Here is a 17,639-nt window from a genome sequence, read left to right as displayed (position 1 = left end):
TTGTTTTCCCGCTATGTTTACCGTAAATATCATTAGGGCAAATAAAGAGCTTGGGCTACCTGTGATTATGCAACGAGCTATCCAATTAACTGACTCACTAAACATTGCTAATCCTAATAGCACCCCCCCCCCCCCAAAAAAAAAATAATAAATAAAAATAAAAAGAATCGATAGCCCAAATCGAACAGAAAAAAACTCAGAAAAACGTTTTCGAAAACATATATTAATAAAAGCAAAAACGTATTTGATGCGGAAGCCACTTCATAATTAAAAATGTCAGTCGCCGTTATCATTTCGTTTCCAAAATACTTGGAAATACCTCCCCCTAAGTGTTTTGTGCCTCTCCTTGAGTCCCATGGCACTCTCGTCCCGCCGCGCCTTTATTCCTCGGGGAATGCTGCTATACGTGCCATCAACAAGCCATTGCCATTTGATACTATCTTCTTAATGGATATCAAAATTACTTGCCTTTCACCGTGCCCTACAGACCGTGCCCTTTCAGTTAATAAACAACTAATAAAATCACAACGCAGTCGATAAAACGAGAAGCAAGAAGGTAAGATCGGATTAATACTTCTAGTCTGCTTAACTCGTAAGTATAAGTCTCTTTTTTCTATTAATGTTATCGAAAGATCAACTAATGACTGGTAGAGAGCATCATAGAGCATTTTTTAACTTTTATTTAACAAAAGATCCCATTTGAATCGCTTCCATGTAGGCTAACTGTATTGATTTCAATTTAGTTTGCCGCAAAAGAGAAAGCTGGAAAACCAAATCCTTAGCCTTAAAGAAAACAAAGTAAAAATAATTCATTTGACTTCCCATGGTCCTAGTATGACTAATTTAGTTATTTTCTTGGCATAAGATAAACATGCTATCTTAACAAGCTTTTTATCAAACCAATACAAATCGTCTAGTCTCAATGTTTCTGTGTATGTTTGTCGATTTGGGTACGTTTGGCCTTCGAGCCAGGAAACAGGTTGCTTTTGAATGCAGCTCACTAAGTGTTGCTGCAAACTAATTAAGTACGTAGTTGATTAAGATTCCATCATTTGTACGCGTGACGTCACAGGTCTAAGTCGGACTGTTAGATATTTCTTTTTGCGATGGGGTAAAGCTTACCCTTCGCAATCATCTCTCGTGCGCATGTTCAAACGAATTTCCTTTGAGCGAGAAATATGCGAACGTTCTTAAAATATGGATGCGCCCGTAGCTCGCAGTGGTTCTTGGGTAACGCATAAATAGTTCATCTCTTGGCTCTATTGTTTCTGTGTTGCTGTCCCCCCCCCCCCCCCCAATCTTACGTGCTACGGTTCTGACAAACTAGACACTCCCATCGATAAAAAAAAAAATCAATATTTTTTTCTAAAAAGCTACTCGTGTGTTGTTCGTCAAAGAGCTGCCAAGTGTCTTTGTTTCAACTCGCCGCCTCCCCCCCCCCCAAAAAAAATGAACTCTTCACAAGTCTCGATGACTATTCGCCTGTAGTTTTGTCGCTTTTGGCGTCTATTTCTCAAGACTAGCGTTAACTAGTGCTGCTAGCGGTCATCGGTTGAACCATTACCACATACCGCCCTGAGATGTGTTTTTCTTCTTTCGTTTACAGGAGAAACAGTCGTAATGTCGCCGTTCCTTGTTTTCTCCATCATCTGCTTTTCAATTTCGAGCCTCGATGCTTTGTCCTGTTTACCTTGCAACATGGTAAAATGTCGCCCGGTTACACAGTTGAGATGCCGCGGTGGACTGGTGTCGGATGTCTGTGGCTGCTGCAAGCGCTGCGCCAAGGTCGAGGGAGATTCTTGCAAAGGACCATGGGGTATATTTGGCTTGTGCGACAAGGGACTAGAGTGTGACACGTCAGATTTCGTCGGCCACTCAGCAAACGCACATGGCAAGTGCGTCAAGGGTTAGTATATTAACAAAAATAATAACAACTAAAAAAGGTTTATAGGGACTTTAAAGCAAGTTTGACAATTCTGAAAACAAATTTATTTTATTGAAATAAAGATATCTTTTTTGCTACACAGCCAAACCTTCTTGCTCGAACAAAGTGTGCACCAGTCCCCCTCACTCATTTTGCCTGATGGTGGACGGTGAGCCGAAATGTATCTGCCCAGCGGCTTGTCCCACGGATGTTACTCCTAAGTGTGGATCGGATGGCAAGCTTTACTTGAACAAGTGCGAGATGAGACGAGCGTCGTGCGACCAGGGCAGGGTCATCACCGAGAGACCTTGGGAGAACTGCACAGCCCCTAACGAACAGGATTAGTAATTAAACAGCACTTCTAAGGGAGAACTGTACAGCCCCTAACGAACAGGATTAGTAATTAATGAACAGCGCTTTAAGGAAGAACTGCACAGCCCCTAACGAACAGGATTAGTAATTAATGAACAGCGCTTTAAGGAAGAACTGCACAGCCCCTAACGAACAGGATTAGTAAAGAAACAGCGCTTTTAAGGAAGAACTGCACAGCCCCTAACGAACAGGATTAGTAATTAATGAACAGCGCTTTTAAGGAAGAACTGCACATCCCCTAACGAACAGGATTAGTAATTAATGAACAGCGCTTTAAGAAAGAACTGCACAGCCCCTAACGAACAGGATTAGTAAAGAAACAGAGTTTTTAAGGAAGAACTGCACAGCCCCTAACGAACAGGATTAGTAATGAAACAGCGCTTTTAAGAAAGAACTGCACAGCCCCTAACGAACAGGATTAGTAATGAAACAGCGCTTTTAAGAAAGAACTGCACAGCCCCTAACGAACAGGATTAGTAATTAATGAACAGCGCTTTAAGGAAGAACTGCACAGCCCCTAACGAACAGGATTAGTAAAGAAACAGCGCTTTTAATGAAGAACTGCACAGCCCCTAACGAACAGGATTAGTAATGAAACAGCGCTTTTAAGGAAGAACTGCACAGCCCCTAACGAACAGGATTAGTAAAGAAACAGCGCTTTTAAGGGAAAACTGCACGAATTTTCAGAACAGGATTAGTAATTAATGAACAGCGCTTTTAGGGAAAAAATGCACGAATTTTCAGAACAGGATTAGTAGTTAATAAACAGCGCTTTTAGGGAAAAAATGCACGATTTTAAGGACAGGATAAGTAATTAACATAATGAACAGCGCTTTTAAGGAAAAAAATAGACCATACTTATTCCAGACATACGCTGAAACGCCGCATGGCAGCTGAGCTTTACGGCTAGGCTGAAGATTTCGGCCCAGCACCGCTATCTAGCGAACTGTACAACACTAAGGAACCTGGGGTACCCGCGCATTAATGGGGAGGCAATAACCAGGATCCCAGGCCTGTCTTTCGTAGGTTACGCCACACACAGCTCAAAATATCGGGGTCTTTTTTCCGCTTGCGTCTCTTGGGAATTAGCGTGTTGCTATAGCAGTGTGGTTATTCTATCATCATACTGAAACTTTAGTTCTCCTGTGATTAGTCGTGCACGTGTGCATATCTTTCGTGCTCAGAAACATACATATCTTATGATTGATCCATGTTCTCCTGACTCGAAAAAATTAAATGGAACCACGGTCCTTTACGGTAATAGACCGGCCATTTGCCAAATGCCATTTATATTCAATGATAACGTATTTGGAAATACGCGTATATCGCTCTTGCGGAAGTCGAAATGTTGGAGTCATTTGGATTCAGGGGCGGCGGAGTGGTCCGATAAGTGGGGGGGGAGGTTGGGTAGTGGTTTCCATATGAAGAAAACGTTGTCGTTTTGGGGGTCTGGTACTGAGGAAACTTAGTTTCTTTTCAGGGACATTCTCAACTAACTAAAGATGTTTTTTCTTTTCTTCTGGTTACAAGTCATAGAGTTTACGAAGCTCCTTGGGTACGCTCGCCTTAAAAACTACAAGAATCATGCAGATTTTCCAAATAAGGAATATATTAGTTTCCTTATATAGAAGTGACCGCGTTTGGCAAAAACGACAATTTTTTGCTCAATTTTTTTAATATGATGGGGAGGGGTGTGTAGTTGTTTCAAATCTTTTTTTAAGATAAAAAAGCTCTATTTATAAGAACGCGGGGGAAAACCTAGGTTTGTAACAAATTTGTTGACGGTTGCATATGTACGGCTTGAACACCGCTGGTAAAAAAGAAAAAACGATCATATATAAAGAAACATTCGCTCCGAAAAGTGTGTGTGTGTGTGGGGGGGCCCTGCCACTTCCCTCCCGACGCCCCTGGGGTTCAAAATCAATCACATTTTGGATCGACTTTTGTTCAACCGGATTCGAAGTGACGGTTCTGTCAGGGGCTGAGTTCCTAGCCTTTTTATTTCTCCTGTCTAACGATTCAAGCAAAATCCTTTTTGCCTACTATAATATATTTACAGAAGAAACTTGATTTAACGAAGTGCCAAGGGACTGGGAAAATCTCTTCGTTATATCGAGGTTCTGTTCCATACGTTTTACTGTAATTTTGGCCGGGCTAAAGGAAGGAAATTGTTTCTTATACCGATGACTTCGTTGTATAGAGGATCGTTAAATCGAGGTTAGGTGAGAAAGGTTTATGAAACAGATGACTAAAAAGTACCTTCCAGACTGGCGTCCATCTTCCCTCCAATGACAGGCTGTTGAACTGTTTAATAAACCGTGGCCCACGGGAAACTCGTGGCACGGCCCCCTTAATGATATTCTACAGTGGTTGCTAAGTAACATACTAATCTAATGATAGTCTTTTTTACCTAAATCTTCATCTTTGATGTTCTTTAACAGATTAAGCACGACAATTGCAAAGAAGACACTGCTTTAGAAAATATAATCAAATCCTGTTTGTATAAATTCAACGAAGACTCAGGCTACCCCATTGTTTTGGGAACCATATGTAAAGAACAATAGATAATTCCATAGTGAAATGATCCGTCATGCCTAACAAAGGATAAACATCGCATAATCTGACACTTAAACAGCCAGTAAAGCTGTGCTGCAGCTTGCGAGGCATTCCATAGACGAAGTGTTTATCGCTAAGAAAGTGCTTTAAGATTTTCTTCATACTCCGATAAGCCTCAACCATGCATAGTTTTGTAATTCTACCAAACTGCGTTTTAGACCACAGCAGTTCAATCCTATTTGTCACGACTCATTTCAGTCTATAAATAAACACAACATTAAAATAATTTAGAGCTCATCAATTCGCGTTTACTTTGTTGAAAATCTCGGAAGCGTCGTTCGTAGTTCTCCAAGGAGATCTCAAGAACTTCGGCTTTATTTTCTAAGTTGGCTGCCTTTTTCTCGGCCTTCGTGTACCGGATGACAGCTTTGTTGATTTTTTGTCGTAAGTGGTTAGCCCTTCTGTCCATATCGTCATTACCAGTGTAAACCTCTGATTCAGAGATCTGGGGGTTGCCCTGTAGGTGCCTGTGTGTTGCGAGTTTCTCTCTAATAACAAACGCCCTATCTTCGGCTTTGGTGCAACGCCTTTCAGCTATTGCAATCTTGTCTTCTAATGCGTGAATTTCTTTCTCCTTAGCCATCCTTTTTCTCCTCATAAGAGCAGCATATTCATGAGCTTGTTGTATATCTTTCGTCTTACCCTCCAAATCAACATGAGACCCTTCAAGAAATTTCGTCGTCTCTAAATTATCCTGAGTGCGTCGTCTTGCTTGGTGCAATCTGTCTTTTAGAATCATCAATTTATTCTCGTTCTTTTCCATTTTCACATCGATGTCCTGCATTCTCTGCCTCATTCGCTGCATCTGTTGCTTTGCTCGACTCTCCCGTACCCGCTGGTTCTTGGTTTCGATCTCAAATTCTCGTCTCTTGTTTTCATACTCCTTTAACTCTGCCTGTAATACTGCGGTGCGTTCTTTAAACGACTTGATGCTTCCCTTGATCATATTTTTACGCTCTCCCGGTGGCTCCAATGCCATTTTTCAAGAACAGATTCAAGCAGCGTTTTGTATGGGCCGGGGACGATCTTCTTGGAGTCCAAACAATGCGTTAAATTCTTAGCCCGATAAAGGTCACACTATGTCACGCTTGTTGATGGCTATTGGCCGGATAGTTGACTATAGTAACACAATGATGACAGAAGTTAATTGAATGTGATACGACAATGGGGGTATCTTTCATCTGCCTTTTACTTGTCACTTGTTATGTCTAGCATCCGAAACATTTAGTGATGGAATGATTTGCAGTGAGACAAACAAATATGATATATCTTGTGAAAAGAGCTTTTTTGTGTGCTTTTCTCGACAACAACAACATACACTTTTTCTTTCTGTTATTACTTTTTCTTCTTTTTCTTCTTCTTTTTCTTCTTCTTTTTCTTCTTCTTTTTCTTCTATTCTTCTTCTTCTTCTTCTTTTTCTTTAATGCCTTGTAAAAAAATTGCCTTCTTTTTAGAAAGCAATTCCGCTTTCGTACACTGGACACTTTTTCTTGCCTTCCCCTCCCCTCCCCTTCCCACTAAATCGCCTTGCGTGTCCCGTTTACTGTCACGCAAGAAATAGAGCGTTTACTTATAGCTAAAGGATGACGTAACGCAAAGTTTCTCACGGTGCGGATTATAGCTGCTTTTTCCACGTTGCTCGCATTGTATTTTTCGATGTGCTTGCAGCTCGATTTATTCAACAACTAAAAATGCTCGGCCTCGCATAAAAACGGGGTGCTCGCAAGCTCGCAAGTGCTCGCCATAGACCTTTCGGGGGCCCTTTTGCTAAGTTCGGGGCTAATGCGAGAGAAGAGGAAAGCAAGGTCTTTTTTCGTAACATCGAGAGATAGATATCAAAATATAGATTGTAGTCATATGACTTTCTCTTTTGCTTCTTGATAGCTTTTTAGAGGGGCATGAAAGATATGCCGTAAAAGACTGGTAAAATCTGCTCTTGGAAATTTAAATTCCGGCAGAAAAAGAGAAACAGGACGCAAAGATAAATAAGGACCAAATGAATTTTAGAAATTTTGAGATGTATCTTTGAAACGTGTATTTATTTGTATAATGTTATTTACTAAAATAAAAAAAAGATAGAAAAATAGGAAATGCGATGTAAAAAATCGAAATCGTCGGATGGGCTTCTATGTTATGAAAAAAATCATCACTAGCGGTTTACTAAAATCCTGTTTTATAGAACATACAAAGTTGCGAAGCAAACAATGGAGCCTAGCTTTACAGCGGAGCCTCCAGATAACAAATGTGCCCCAATAACGAACAAGAGAAAGACATTCGTGTCAGAATAAGTCTCGTAAGCCCTCGAACTCTCAGCTCGTCACAGGTGAAAGAGTCTGATGGAACGGAATTCCGCCATTAGTGTGGGCAGAGTGACACGAATTGCGCGCTTCGCTAATTCAACCAATCCCTTCTCGTGTGAGCAGAATGCCCAGCCACAATACTATATTCTAGAACCCCTTGGAACCCTCTCTGGCATAAATCGACCAAGAGAAGACCAAAGCTTTTGCTGTGAGAACGATAACAAGTTCTCTTTTGCTCGCAAAGATGACTTACTCATTCAATACCCCCGCTAAAGTGATCGGCGTCTTGCACGCGACTTTTGGTGGTCTGTTGGTGCTTTTCGGGATTGTAGTCAGGCTACAAGTCCACCACTGGAGTAGTATTATTCTTGTAGGAATATGGACTGGTGGATTGGTGAGTTGAGCTTTATATACCTCACGATTTAAAACTTTTTCATAGAACGGCTACCGAATAGTTCTTGAGCACTTGAAAGCATGCTATGACCGGAAAGTTGTGGGAATTGTTTTATATAGTGCGCGAATTCGAAATTGGAATTCGAGCATGCCAAAACATGAAAAATATAAAGGTGATCAAAAAAGCATTTAAAACTTTGAAGCACATTAAGCAAGCACCGATCAAGGCCCCTAACAGAGGCTTTGCTTTTTAAAAAGCAACATTAGCGTTAGGCCAATTCATTTACGTAAAGAGATAGTTGGGTTTTATATACTTAGGCTTTTAAATATAAATTTACACATTCGTGTAAGAGAGATTTATTCATCTTTCAATTACAAAATATAAAATGAATTTATTTTAACCATTTTTATTACCCATGATTAATATAATATAATGGTATAATATGGTGGTTTATACCATACCATGTATATGATGAACTATTAGTTACAAGCTTCTTTAGGAGTCTGTTATGATGAGACCGTTTTCGTTTGATTTCAATCTTTGCCGAAGATATAAAAAAAAAACACTAAAACCTTTAATAATTTGAACTTTCTTTTCATTTGGGCTAGATAATAAATTTCCAGATAAAGGAACCAAATTTAAAAACCCAGTAAATGCTTGCAAAGGTTTCTAAAATTCTTTCCATAGCCCAAATGAACGTTCGCAAGAGGAGTTAAAAAGGCGTGACGGAATTTACAGCAGTTTTGATATTAGAGATTGAATTTAATGATTACTGAATTGGGAAAAGTGTGGCTTTATGTGTAAAAATTACCACTTATTAATTAAATTAAAAACTTTTATGTCAATCGTGCAACTTAATTTTGGGACCAAGTGCCTTAACTATTTTTTTTTCTTGGCAGATGATGTTTACCGGGGCTGTAGCAATCATTGGATCACATAGACAAATGGATATGCCACCGAAACGATGCTTTGTGAGTTATTCATTTAACGATAGTATCCCAAAATGATTATTAATCAATACGTTTGATTTCAGTCACCATATCATTGTTGTCATCGCGTCGTAATGTCATTGTGTCGTCGTTAAGTCGCCATATCATAGTGTTGTCACGTCTTTATCTTATCGTTACACTATTATGTGTCGCTATCATGTCGTCATATCATTGTGTCGTTGTCATGTCGCCATATTATTGTGGCGTCACGTCATTGTGTCACCATGATGTCGTTAAATCATTGTATTGTCATCATGACGCCATATCATTGTGTTGTTGTCATTTCGTCATATCATTGTGTCGTCATCATGTGGCCATGTAGTGTCGTCATGGCTTTATCATATCGTTACACTATAATTCTGTATCGCTATCATGTCGTCATATCCTTGTGTCGTTGTCATTTCGTTATGTCATTGTGTCGTCATCATGTCGTCATATCATAGTGTCGTCATCATGTCGCCATATCATTGTGCCGTTATCATGTCGCCATATAATAGTGTCGTCATCATGTCACCATATCATTGTGTCGTTATTATGACGCCATGTCATTGTGTCGCTATTATGTCATCTTATCCTTGTGTCGTCATAATTTCGTCATATCATTGTGTCGTTAGCTTGTCGTCAGACCATTGTTTCGTTGTCATTTCTTCATATCACTGTCTCGTTATCATGTCCCGTTGTGTTGTTGTTAGGCTATCACGTCGTTATCAGCCCTTCACAGACTGTGTCGCTTGTTGTATTGCGTTGTCAGTTCGTTGAATCATTGTGTCATCGTCAGGTCATTGATCCATTTCCTTTGTTGTCATGCTCATGTTTGACACGTGTCAATCATTCGCAGGTCTTATGGTTCGTGATCCTCTCCTTGCTCTGCATTGCATTGGCTTCTGCGGTGATCGTGTGTTACGCCATGGCCATCATGGCATTCTACGACATCGAGAACGTCGGAAGCTTTCCTTGGTGGAGCTACACTACCAATGACTTTAAGCAACAGAACAAGAACCGCTCTCGAGTCTTGTGCATTATTATGTTGGTGTTAGGATGCCTGGAGTTTATTAACGCTGTTATCTCCCTCATTCACGGTCTTGGATCCTGCTGCATGAAAACCTGGCATAAGGTAACCATGTCAACGAAATCACATGACCACCAATGGCGGCCATCTTGATTTTGTATAAATGTCCACAGAAAGAGATACATACCATGGGGGTACCCGCCTCTTTTCCCTGCAGTTTACATAAGTCTGTGTAAGTCTGTATAAAGTATTGGGGTATTAATGTAGAAAGGCGAGGGGAGGAGGTATACCGTTAAATTCGATCTGCTAAGTTGAAAAACAACAAACAAACAAGCGAACCCCCTGCTCGAAGTCCCTGCGCGAACATGGAATATTGTTCTCCTTGTTTTCGTGGTGGTAATCTTGAATATAATTCAGGTTTCTGGAGCACTGCGCGCTTGCCTCAGTATTTTTTATTATTATTATTTTTAACGAACTCATCGAATCCTGGTATAAAAGCCTGGTGAATGCACAGGTAGCCCAAGCTCTGTCAATGAGTTTATTGAACCGTTAGAGAGAAAATATGGAGTTGTTACTTTATGCAAGTATTCTTCCATAAAATTGTAATAAATTCAATCTAACATGATGTTGTAGCCGTCTATTATTTCCACGTTTAAGCGATTTAGGGCGCATTCGGGGCCGCGTTAGCGCTGTTCGGTGAAATTTAGAATTCCCTATTTCACTTCAGTTGAGAATTTAGAATTCCCTCTATCACTTCAGTGAAAGAGGAATTCTAAATTGTTTTTAATTCGACACTCACAAAGCATTGTGGGATACAACACATAGATTCTCCGAATGGTAGCATTATATGGAAAAGTTATACACATAATGATAAACTAGATCATTACTTTTCTCATTTCAGCCAAAGCACGAGCAGATGTATGACGCCCGCGACATGCCCATGAGCTACGTAAACGAGGCAGCAGCACGTTAAACAGCTAAAACTATTCAAGCAATCAAGGAATTACGCCAGTCTGATTTTTTAAAAATTCTCGACAATATTAACATAAAGCTTTTTTTTACACAAATACAATGAATGTTCGAGAGAACGTGAATGTATTGTAGTCTTGAATTACCATTGTCTCAACAAGCGAAGAGTAACGCGAATGAGCCCCGTCATTGGCTCAAACGCGACACGTGACTTTTCCCCTACAACCAGCGTGATCATAGGTGCAAAACCCGCCACGTGACCTTTAACAACATTGAGGTTGTTCTAATCAAATTCGTCAAAGACAACAATATTCGCAATGCAAACAGTCCTACTTTTATACAAAAACGTTCAAATTTTCCAATAATGGAAATGCGGACCAGTGCCTTTTCCATACAATGATGAATTTTTATACTTATAATGCTGTGGTCATTTTTAATGATGTAGCACAATAAAGTAGAAAGAATATAGAAAAAGTTATGCTTCTAAAATGTAATGTAAAGCCGTAGTTAGTTCGTAATGTATGATTTGATAAAAATAAAAATGTGTAAAAATCAAAGTAAAACAATATTTTTTTTCTTGCCTTTTTTTTTGTCTAAAAGGTTGTGACTATTCGTATTACTACCACAGACCAATGGACCACCCCCTCCCTTTTCCCTTTGTCATACAAGTGCCTACACGCGCGCAAGCAGACGCAAGTAACAGTGTCGTTTCATATCTCTAATGATTCATACATTTGGCAAAGTCCTGGGATCGAGTATTGTGTGACGAGTAACGCAATATCACGCCCCTTGTAATAATCAACATGGCGGCCACCACCAGCTCGTCGCGAAGTCATCATCGGCTTCCAAAGACGATCACACTTTACCTGGTCTTGTACAATGCAGTGCTATGCCTCGGGTAAGCCATGATAGCCATGAGCTACAATGTTGTTGAATCCATGCAATAAAAATGACTGTGTTTTTATCTTATATATCAAATTATTGTGGTAAATGTTGGTAGGCGGAAAGAGGTTCTTCCAGACCGGGAAAGTTAAGTTTTAATAAATATCAATATCTGGGTATTTAGTAAGCTTAAATGATTTTCCAAGTTTTCAATGTGGTTCAAAAGCTGAAAAAGACTGAAAACTTTGATGGGTCAGATAGATCAAATGGTTTGAAGATAGATCGCAGTTCCAAGAATCTACTGGGAAGATTGAAGTTAAATCCTTGAACCTCCAAATGAGCATTGAGGTCAACACAAAGATAGCACACTGTAATGTATCGAGAATTTCTTATAGATTTTGAGGTCTAAATATCTCCTCTTCACCTGTTCATACAACCCACTAATACTAAGGGCGCCCTGTGGATAGATAGAGAGTGAGTGGTGTGGGACATAATATTTTTATATCTTTTTTCAATCCAAACTATTGATATAGTTTGAATTCCTTTGATGCCCTCAATGATCTGATAATAGATGAAAAACGATGTGATTTTCTGCTTTGGATATTGTAATGCTGAAAACAGAACCAAATCAATCAGAGTATTTCATCTCTGTTATGTGCTAACACATAAAGTCAGGCTGGGTAGAATTCATTCACTGAAAAATTGTATCAGACACAGTGTTAACAAAGAAATGTGCAAATTGTTCACATTTGTTGTTGCAAAATAATGTAAGGTCTGGTCACTTGAGTTGTAAATGAGTCATAAATACCTTTCCATGACCACATAAGCTTTCAATGATAAAATGTTGTTGGGGGAAGTACTGTCAGACTACATTCTCCTTGATACACACAGCCCCTCGTCATCTGCTGTTGAGTCTATAAAGTCATATATTCTCCCCAGCCTCATTGTGCACAATCTGGCGGAGTTCTCGATAGTGATAGTGAGAGGGCAATAGGAAGGGGGGGGGGGGGGGTTGGGGGAAGGGGAAAAAAAGAACACCAAGGGCCAGCGGAGCACAATGAGGCAGAAAACATAACTTGTACACAGTTCCAGATAATTGACCGTGGCGCACGAGCTAAAGAGGAACTGATCCTGGTTACGTTAATGAGATAACTTACATACTCACACTGATAAGGGCCAGTAAGAAAAGTGACACACGTTTAGGCAATGTACTTATTCAAAAGAGGTGTTATGTTATTATGTTAATTATTACTTAGTGTGTTGTGAATATCCACAAATATCCATCATATAAACAGGCCCGTAGCCAGGATTTTCAGTGTGTGTGTGTGTGTGTGGGGGGGGGTCGTTAACCCATAAAGCGAAACATTTTCTCTTAGGTAGCTCATCGTACTTCACTGTGGTACTTGATTTTCCTTAATTAAAGCTGACCTTCCAGTCAAGTGGGGGGGGGTTCTTCCAAACCCCCAACCCCCCCCCCCCTGGCTACAGGCCTGAATAACAAGTGGTGGCCTGGAGTGAAATGTGCAAATTCTCTATCTTGTTTTCTTGTTGTTCTAGATGGAGCATAGTTCTAGTGCTTGGCTCCCTTCATTGGCTGCGTCATGGCACCCATGTAGGTCTTTTCTCTGCCATCTCCATCCCACTCTACATCTTCCAAACTGCAGCAATCATGGAGGTATCCATGAACTTTTACTTTACTTTATGTTGGTTTAAAAACTGAGTTTACAATTAACCCCTATTCATATTTTGTTCTTTTGTTACACACCAGGTTTTCCATTGTGCTGTAGGTAAGTATGAAATCAGCAGGTTTTCATTAGTAACATGATTTTTATTTGGGCATAAGCTGGATTAAGGTGTCTCATATTTTTAGAGTGTTGATCCAAATAACCTGTCATAATGTTTATACAGTCGAACCTCTATTAAGCGGTCACCCTCGGGACTTAGCTTAGTGACCGCTTAATAGAGGTTGACCGCTTAATAGAGGTTTCGCTATTTTAGCCCCTAAATTAGCGTAAATCGGGCTGTCATTATACGTAAGAACTTTTTATTATAATAAACAACAGTAACAATCATGTTAGCCCTAAGACGGGGCCTGGTGCATTCCAATTTCATCCAGAAATGTTTGAAATCGCCTAGTCAGTTTGTTTTTGCCTATACGGCTCTGTGGCTTTGCCCAATTCTATGGGCATGAGCTACTTTCGCTGGCGTTATGTAAAGTAAATGAGTGCGTTAAGGTGATGTTACACGCGTCGTTTCCGTCGATATCCGTCATTAAGCGTTTGCGCGATTTTGGAAGTCGAATCAAAAACTCGCAGTGCATTGCCGTACCCAAAAACTCACAAATCTGACCCAGTTGCATTCATTCGGGGATACCATGAGTACATGACTGAGTGGGAACCAGCACTAGAAGATGTTTACAAACTTATGCGGGAACCAACTAACATAAAGGATCCGAATGCTGTTGCAATCGTAAGAGAAAAAGCCGACAAAACAGTGATGGATGGAGACGGTCACCCGAATACTCTAGTTGACGATTACGAAGTTATCAGGCGTATTCCCAAACTGATGTCAACGTGGGTTACCAAATATCTCAAAAGACCTACGAACTGTGAGAAAGTCGTAGTGAAAGGGAAGTGGGTGGACAGAGGTGGTGGCTATGGACTCGAGATTCCTTGTGAATACATATTTGAAGGTGAAGGTTTTTCTTCTAGCTGGCTAAAGCGGAAATTGGTAACCGAGGAATTTGATGCGACTGGTCCGCACAGTAATTAGATTAGACAGTTAAAAATATGACGAAATATGACGTGCACTATCTGTTGTCATGCTGACAAATATTGATGATAACCGTTTAATAGAGGTGAAAAACAATAAAATCAACCAATTGGGACCCGCCTTTGGTGACTGCGTCCGCTTAATAGAGGTGACCGCTCGATAGAGGTCAAATTTACAGTAAACATAAGGGGGAAAATTCGGGACTTTGGTAAATGACCGTTGAATAAAGGGTGACCGCTCAATAGAGGGCCGCTTAATAGAGGTTCGACTTTATTGGAAATATGACTTATCTGCTACACAGATTCTTAATTGGAAGCTATTGTAATAGATTAATATTACTTTTTGGTTGGAAATCCTATTTTGATTTGTTCTCGTTTTGCAGGGTTTGTAAGGTCTTCAGTATTTCTAACTGGATTCCAAGTGGCGTCTCGGTTATTTTTGGTTTGGGCAATTCTATACAGTGTGCCTGAGGTATTAATAATAATCTATTATTTCAAAGAATTGATAGCCATGGGTTTAAATGTCCTGCTTACACCTTTGGGGTAATTTTGGGATATAACATAGAAACTGGCAAAAAATACAAATGCAGGGTCTTTTTGCCTGTTCCAGCCTAATTGTTTTTTATATTTGCAATATGTAGTATGTGAGGTATTGTGTTTGGTTGCTTCCAGGTGCAGGATAGCATAGGTGTTGCGGCTGCAGTGGCAGCCTGGTCTGTCACGGAAGTCATCCGCTATCTCTTCTATGTGTGTTCACTGGTCAGTGTCCTGCCATATGCCTTGCAGTGGTGTCGGTGAGTTGTAGATGGGTACCGCCCCATATCAGTGAGTGTATTTGTATACATCTATTTCAAATAAGGTTGCATTCAGATAATTCATGTATCAAGTAAACAAGTAAAACATCATAAATTAAACCAAAACAAGGCTTCAAAAGCTGTTGGACAGAGCAAAAAATGGCATGAAATTGTCCAATTCTCAATATATAAGCTGAAGATTCTGCAAACAAGGAAGTCCTCTGACCAAAAGCTTAATTCCAAACTTTAAAGAAATTTAGAAGAAATAAAATTTAGATATTAGAGAGCAAAGTTGGCTTAATTTCTGATCAGAGCTCTACTTTTCCCTAAAAACGAGGAGAATTGATACTTTGAACATTTGAAAATTGCACTTCAAACATCATATCTCGAAGACGAATCCATGAAAAAAACACTTTTTGATATGTTGGTTTACATGACATAAGGAACCTATATGCAAAAATTCAAGCTTACCGAAGTTAACCGTACCTTATTTTGGGAAAACTTGCCATTTTTTTGCTCTGTCAAGCTGTTGTAGTATTCTTGTTCCTGTTCCTGGGGGCATTCGCATGGCTTTAAGATACAAGGATTCCCCTGTTCATACACTACCCATGAAGCACTGCGGGCTAAGATTCATTGATTTTCGAGTGCAACCTTATTTGAAATAGGTGTATTACATTAGCTGTCAACCCAACTTGGACAGAGATCTTGTGAAATTGGGAGAAATACAGTAAATATGTGAAGAAAAAAAACCCAAGAGAGCCAATGCAGGTGAATACGGAGAATGTATGAACATTCTCACAAAAATAAGGCTTGTGGTGAGGTCCCAAATCTTGTGACACACCTACAGCCGGTGAGTTGAAAGCTATTGTATTAGTAAAGTGCATATGCCGAGAGGCACAGGTAATACGCTCCTTACCTTTGAATTTTGTGTTCAAGAAAATAAGCTTTATGTCTCACTAAAAGTATATCTTTTAAAACTCAAAGCATTATATAAGATTTTTAGTTTTTTTCATCTTATTTTCAGGTACACGTTTTTCTTCTTTCTTTATCCTATCGGGGTCACGGTGAGTGAAATATTACCAACTCCTTGAAGTGTACAATGGGCTTCTACGAAAGTGTACAGAGTAACTATTTGTGTATTTATATTCTAGGGGGAACTAGTTGCCATTTATGCTTCTCTTCCATTCGTTCAAAAGTCTGGAATTTACAGCATGGCTTTGCCAAACCCGCTCAATGTTGGCTTTAGCTATTACTGGTTCCTAATCGCAGTTATGCTTTCTTACATCCCTAGTAAGTATAGTTTTCACTCCTTACAAGTGATTAGATTATATGTACATGAAAAAAATTGATTTTATTTAGCCCACTGCAAACGGCGCCAGCATCGACCAAGGCAAAGGAAATGCCAACAATGCTTTGTCATGTGGTCAGTCTGGGCGATATTTTGCCAGCAACGTGCCGATGTTGGCGCTGCTCACACAAATAAAACCTTTTTGGACATTAATCAATCAAGACAGGCCTGAACCCAGGATTTTTCTTGGGGGGATGGGGGGTGCGAAATCCGAAAAAAAAAATTTACGTGGGGGGGGGGGGGGGGGGGGGAGTTCTCTGATAAAAATCTGACCATCCCTGAAAGAACAAAAAGGGGCTTATTTGTGCCTTTGCAGTATCTTCAAGAGACGTTTATTGTCGGATTTGGCTACAAAAAAGTCTGACTTATGGATTGGTGACATACCAGAGTGATCTAGCTTATGCTTTATAGTTTTGTCTACAAAAAGTACGTCTATTGAGAACCAAAAGTGGACTTTCCACTGTTGTGGGGGGGGGGGGGGGGGCGTTGGTGCGTTCGCACCCCCTGCACCCCCCCTGGGTACTGGCCTGCAAGGGTTGCTGGATATTGTAATGGTTGTGGATTTTTTTAGGAGGGGGGCGGACTCACCTTTCTACCTCGTGTTAAGAAAGAATACTTTTCGGCGCATTTCTATTCAACTCATGGGGATATGCGGTCGCGGCATTGCAACTGGTACTTGAAATCCATTGTTCAAGGGAGGGGGTGATTAGAATGAAAGGCCATGTATTTTCATGCCATGTATTTTCATGTGTTGGCAGTATTTAAAAAATACACGAAAATTACGGGAGAAAATCGAAGGTTACGCGGTAAAATCTTTATTGAGTAAAAATAATCTAAAAAGGGAGGTTTCTGATTCTAATTGTTATCATGTCTTTTTAGCGGATTTTAGCACTCTGTGAATCCCGAGACAGTTATGTTGATCACTTATACCCCGACTTTTTTTATCTTTACTTCTTCAGTTTTCCCCCAGCTGTACTTTCACATGATCGGCCAGAGAAGAAAAGTACTCTCCTCAGAGCCGCGTGGGAAAAAGGACTAGAACTAGTACTCAAGTCACCACGTGATTTAACCGCACACTAGCCTAATCCCAGGTGTTTTGACCGGGCTTCCTGTGCTCGAGGCAGCGAGGGGTTTGAGACGAGTTCAACCACACAAACTACGGCAGCCTGATCAGAAAGCAAAAACCCGTGTAAGAACGACTGGTTATTTATACGGGTTTTGTTAAACGAATAAAAGGTTTTATGATGTTTTATCCTGTTCTTATTTAGGTC

General features: G+C 40.1%; 4 protein-coding genes across 7 annotated transcripts; 3 read left to right on the top strand and 1 right to left on the bottom strand.

Annotated features, from left to right (window-relative positions):
• Window positions 1-440: 440 nt before the first annotated feature.
• On the top strand, window positions 441-3,577 carry LOC116608505 (insulin-like growth factor-binding protein 7). 4 transcript variants are annotated; one of them, XM_048734211.1, is made up of 4 exons: window positions 441-556; window positions 1,607-1,906; window positions 2,028-2,263; window positions 2,488-3,577. In XM_048734211.1, exons 2-4 carry the CDS (start codon window positions 1,621-1,623, stop codon window positions 2,491-2,493), a joined length of 528 nt encoding a protein of 175 aa, XP_048590168.1. In that variant the 5' UTR covers window positions 441-556; window positions 1,607-1,620; the 3' UTR covers window positions 2,494-3,577. The 4 variants fall into 4 exon arrangements, with proteins under 4 accessions (XP_048590168.1, XP_048590167.1, XP_048590166.1 ...); XM_048734210.1 differs by having other exon boundaries at window positions 2,376-3,577; XM_048734209.1 differs by having other exon boundaries at window positions 2,319-3,577.
• A 1,013-nt stretch (window positions 3,578-4,590) lies between these two features.
• Window positions 4,591-5,990, bottom strand: LOC5501388 (periplakin). Its single transcript, XM_001622630.3, has one exon. It carries the CDS (start codon window positions 5,889-5,891, stop codon window positions 5,130-5,132), a length of 762 nt encoding a protein of 253 aa, XP_001622680.2. The 5' UTR covers window positions 5,892-5,990; the 3' UTR covers window positions 4,591-5,129.
• A 1,304-nt stretch (window positions 5,991-7,294) lies between these two features.
• Window positions 7,295-11,138, top strand: LOC5501387. The gene is made up of 4 exons (XM_001622639.3): window positions 7,295-7,606; window positions 8,506-8,577; window positions 9,434-9,709; window positions 10,506-11,138. Exons 1-4 carry the CDS (start codon window positions 7,457-7,459, stop codon window positions 10,575-10,577), a joined length of 570 nt encoding a protein of 189 aa, XP_001622689.1. The 5' UTR covers window positions 7,295-7,456; the 3' UTR covers window positions 10,578-11,138.
• A 198-nt stretch (window positions 11,139-11,336) lies between these two features.
• Window positions 11,337-17,615, top strand: LOC5501386 (very-long-chain (3R)-3-hydroxyacyl-CoA dehydratase 2). The gene is made up of 8 exons (XM_001622638.3): window positions 11,337-11,471; window positions 13,013-13,130; window positions 13,224-13,242; window positions 14,610-14,698; window positions 14,899-15,020; window positions 16,045-16,084; window positions 16,172-16,310; window positions 17,328-17,615. The coding sequence occupies exons 1-8, from the start codon at window positions 11,377-11,379 to the stop codon at window positions 17,405-17,407; spliced, it is 702 nt and encodes a 233-aa protein (XP_001622688.3). The 5' UTR covers window positions 11,337-11,376; the 3' UTR covers window positions 17,408-17,615.
• Window positions 17,616-17,639: the final 24 nt, after the last annotated feature.

This window comes from Nematostella vectensis, chromosome 11 (assembly GCF_932526225.1).
Source record: "Nematostella vectensis chromosome 11, jaNemVect1.1, whole genome shotgun sequence".
Taxonomy (NCBI): domain Eukaryota; kingdom Metazoa; phylum Cnidaria; class Anthozoa; order Actiniaria; family Edwardsiidae; genus Nematostella; species Nematostella vectensis.
This window is presented reverse-complemented; position numbering and strand designations above follow the sequence as displayed.

Excerpts from the sequence above, each read along its gene's own strand:
- LOC116608505 (XM_048734211.1), top strand. The coding sequence starts at position 1,621 with ATGTCGCCGTTCCTTGTTTTCTCCATCATCTGCTTTTCAATTTCGAGC. Across the intron at positions 1,907-2,027 it reads ACATGGCAAGTGCGTCAAGG|CCAAACCTTCTTGCTCGAAC; the intron begins GTTAGTATATTA and ends TTTGCTACACAG.
- LOC5501388 (XM_001622630.3), bottom strand. The coding sequence starts at position 5,891 with ATGGCATTGGAGCCACCGGGAGAGCGTAAAAATATGATCAAGGGAAGC.
- LOC5501387 (XM_001622639.3), top strand. The coding sequence starts at position 7,457 with ATGACTTACTCATTCAATACCCCCGCTAAAGTGATCGGCGTCTTGCAC. Across the intron at positions 8,578-9,433 it reads TGCCACCGAAACGATGCTTT|GTCTTATGGTTCGTGATCCT; the intron begins GTGAGTTATTCA and ends AATCATTCGCAG. Across the intron at positions 9,710-10,505 it reads GCATGAAAACCTGGCATAAG|CCAAAGCACGAGCAGATGTA; the intron begins GTAACCATGTCA and ends TTCTCATTTCAG.
- LOC5501386 (XM_001622638.3), top strand. The coding sequence starts at position 11,377 with ATGGCGGCCACCACCAGCTCGTCGCGAAGTCATCATCGGCTTCCAAAG. Across the intron at positions 11,472-13,012 it reads AATGCAGTGCTATGCCTCGG|ATGGAGCATAGTTCTAGTGC; the intron begins GTAAGCCATGAT and ends TTGTTGTTCTAG. Across the intron at positions 16,311-17,327 it reads TATGCTTTCTTACATCCCTA|TTTTCCCCCAGCTGTACTTT; the intron begins GTAAGTATAGTT and ends TTACTTCTTCAG.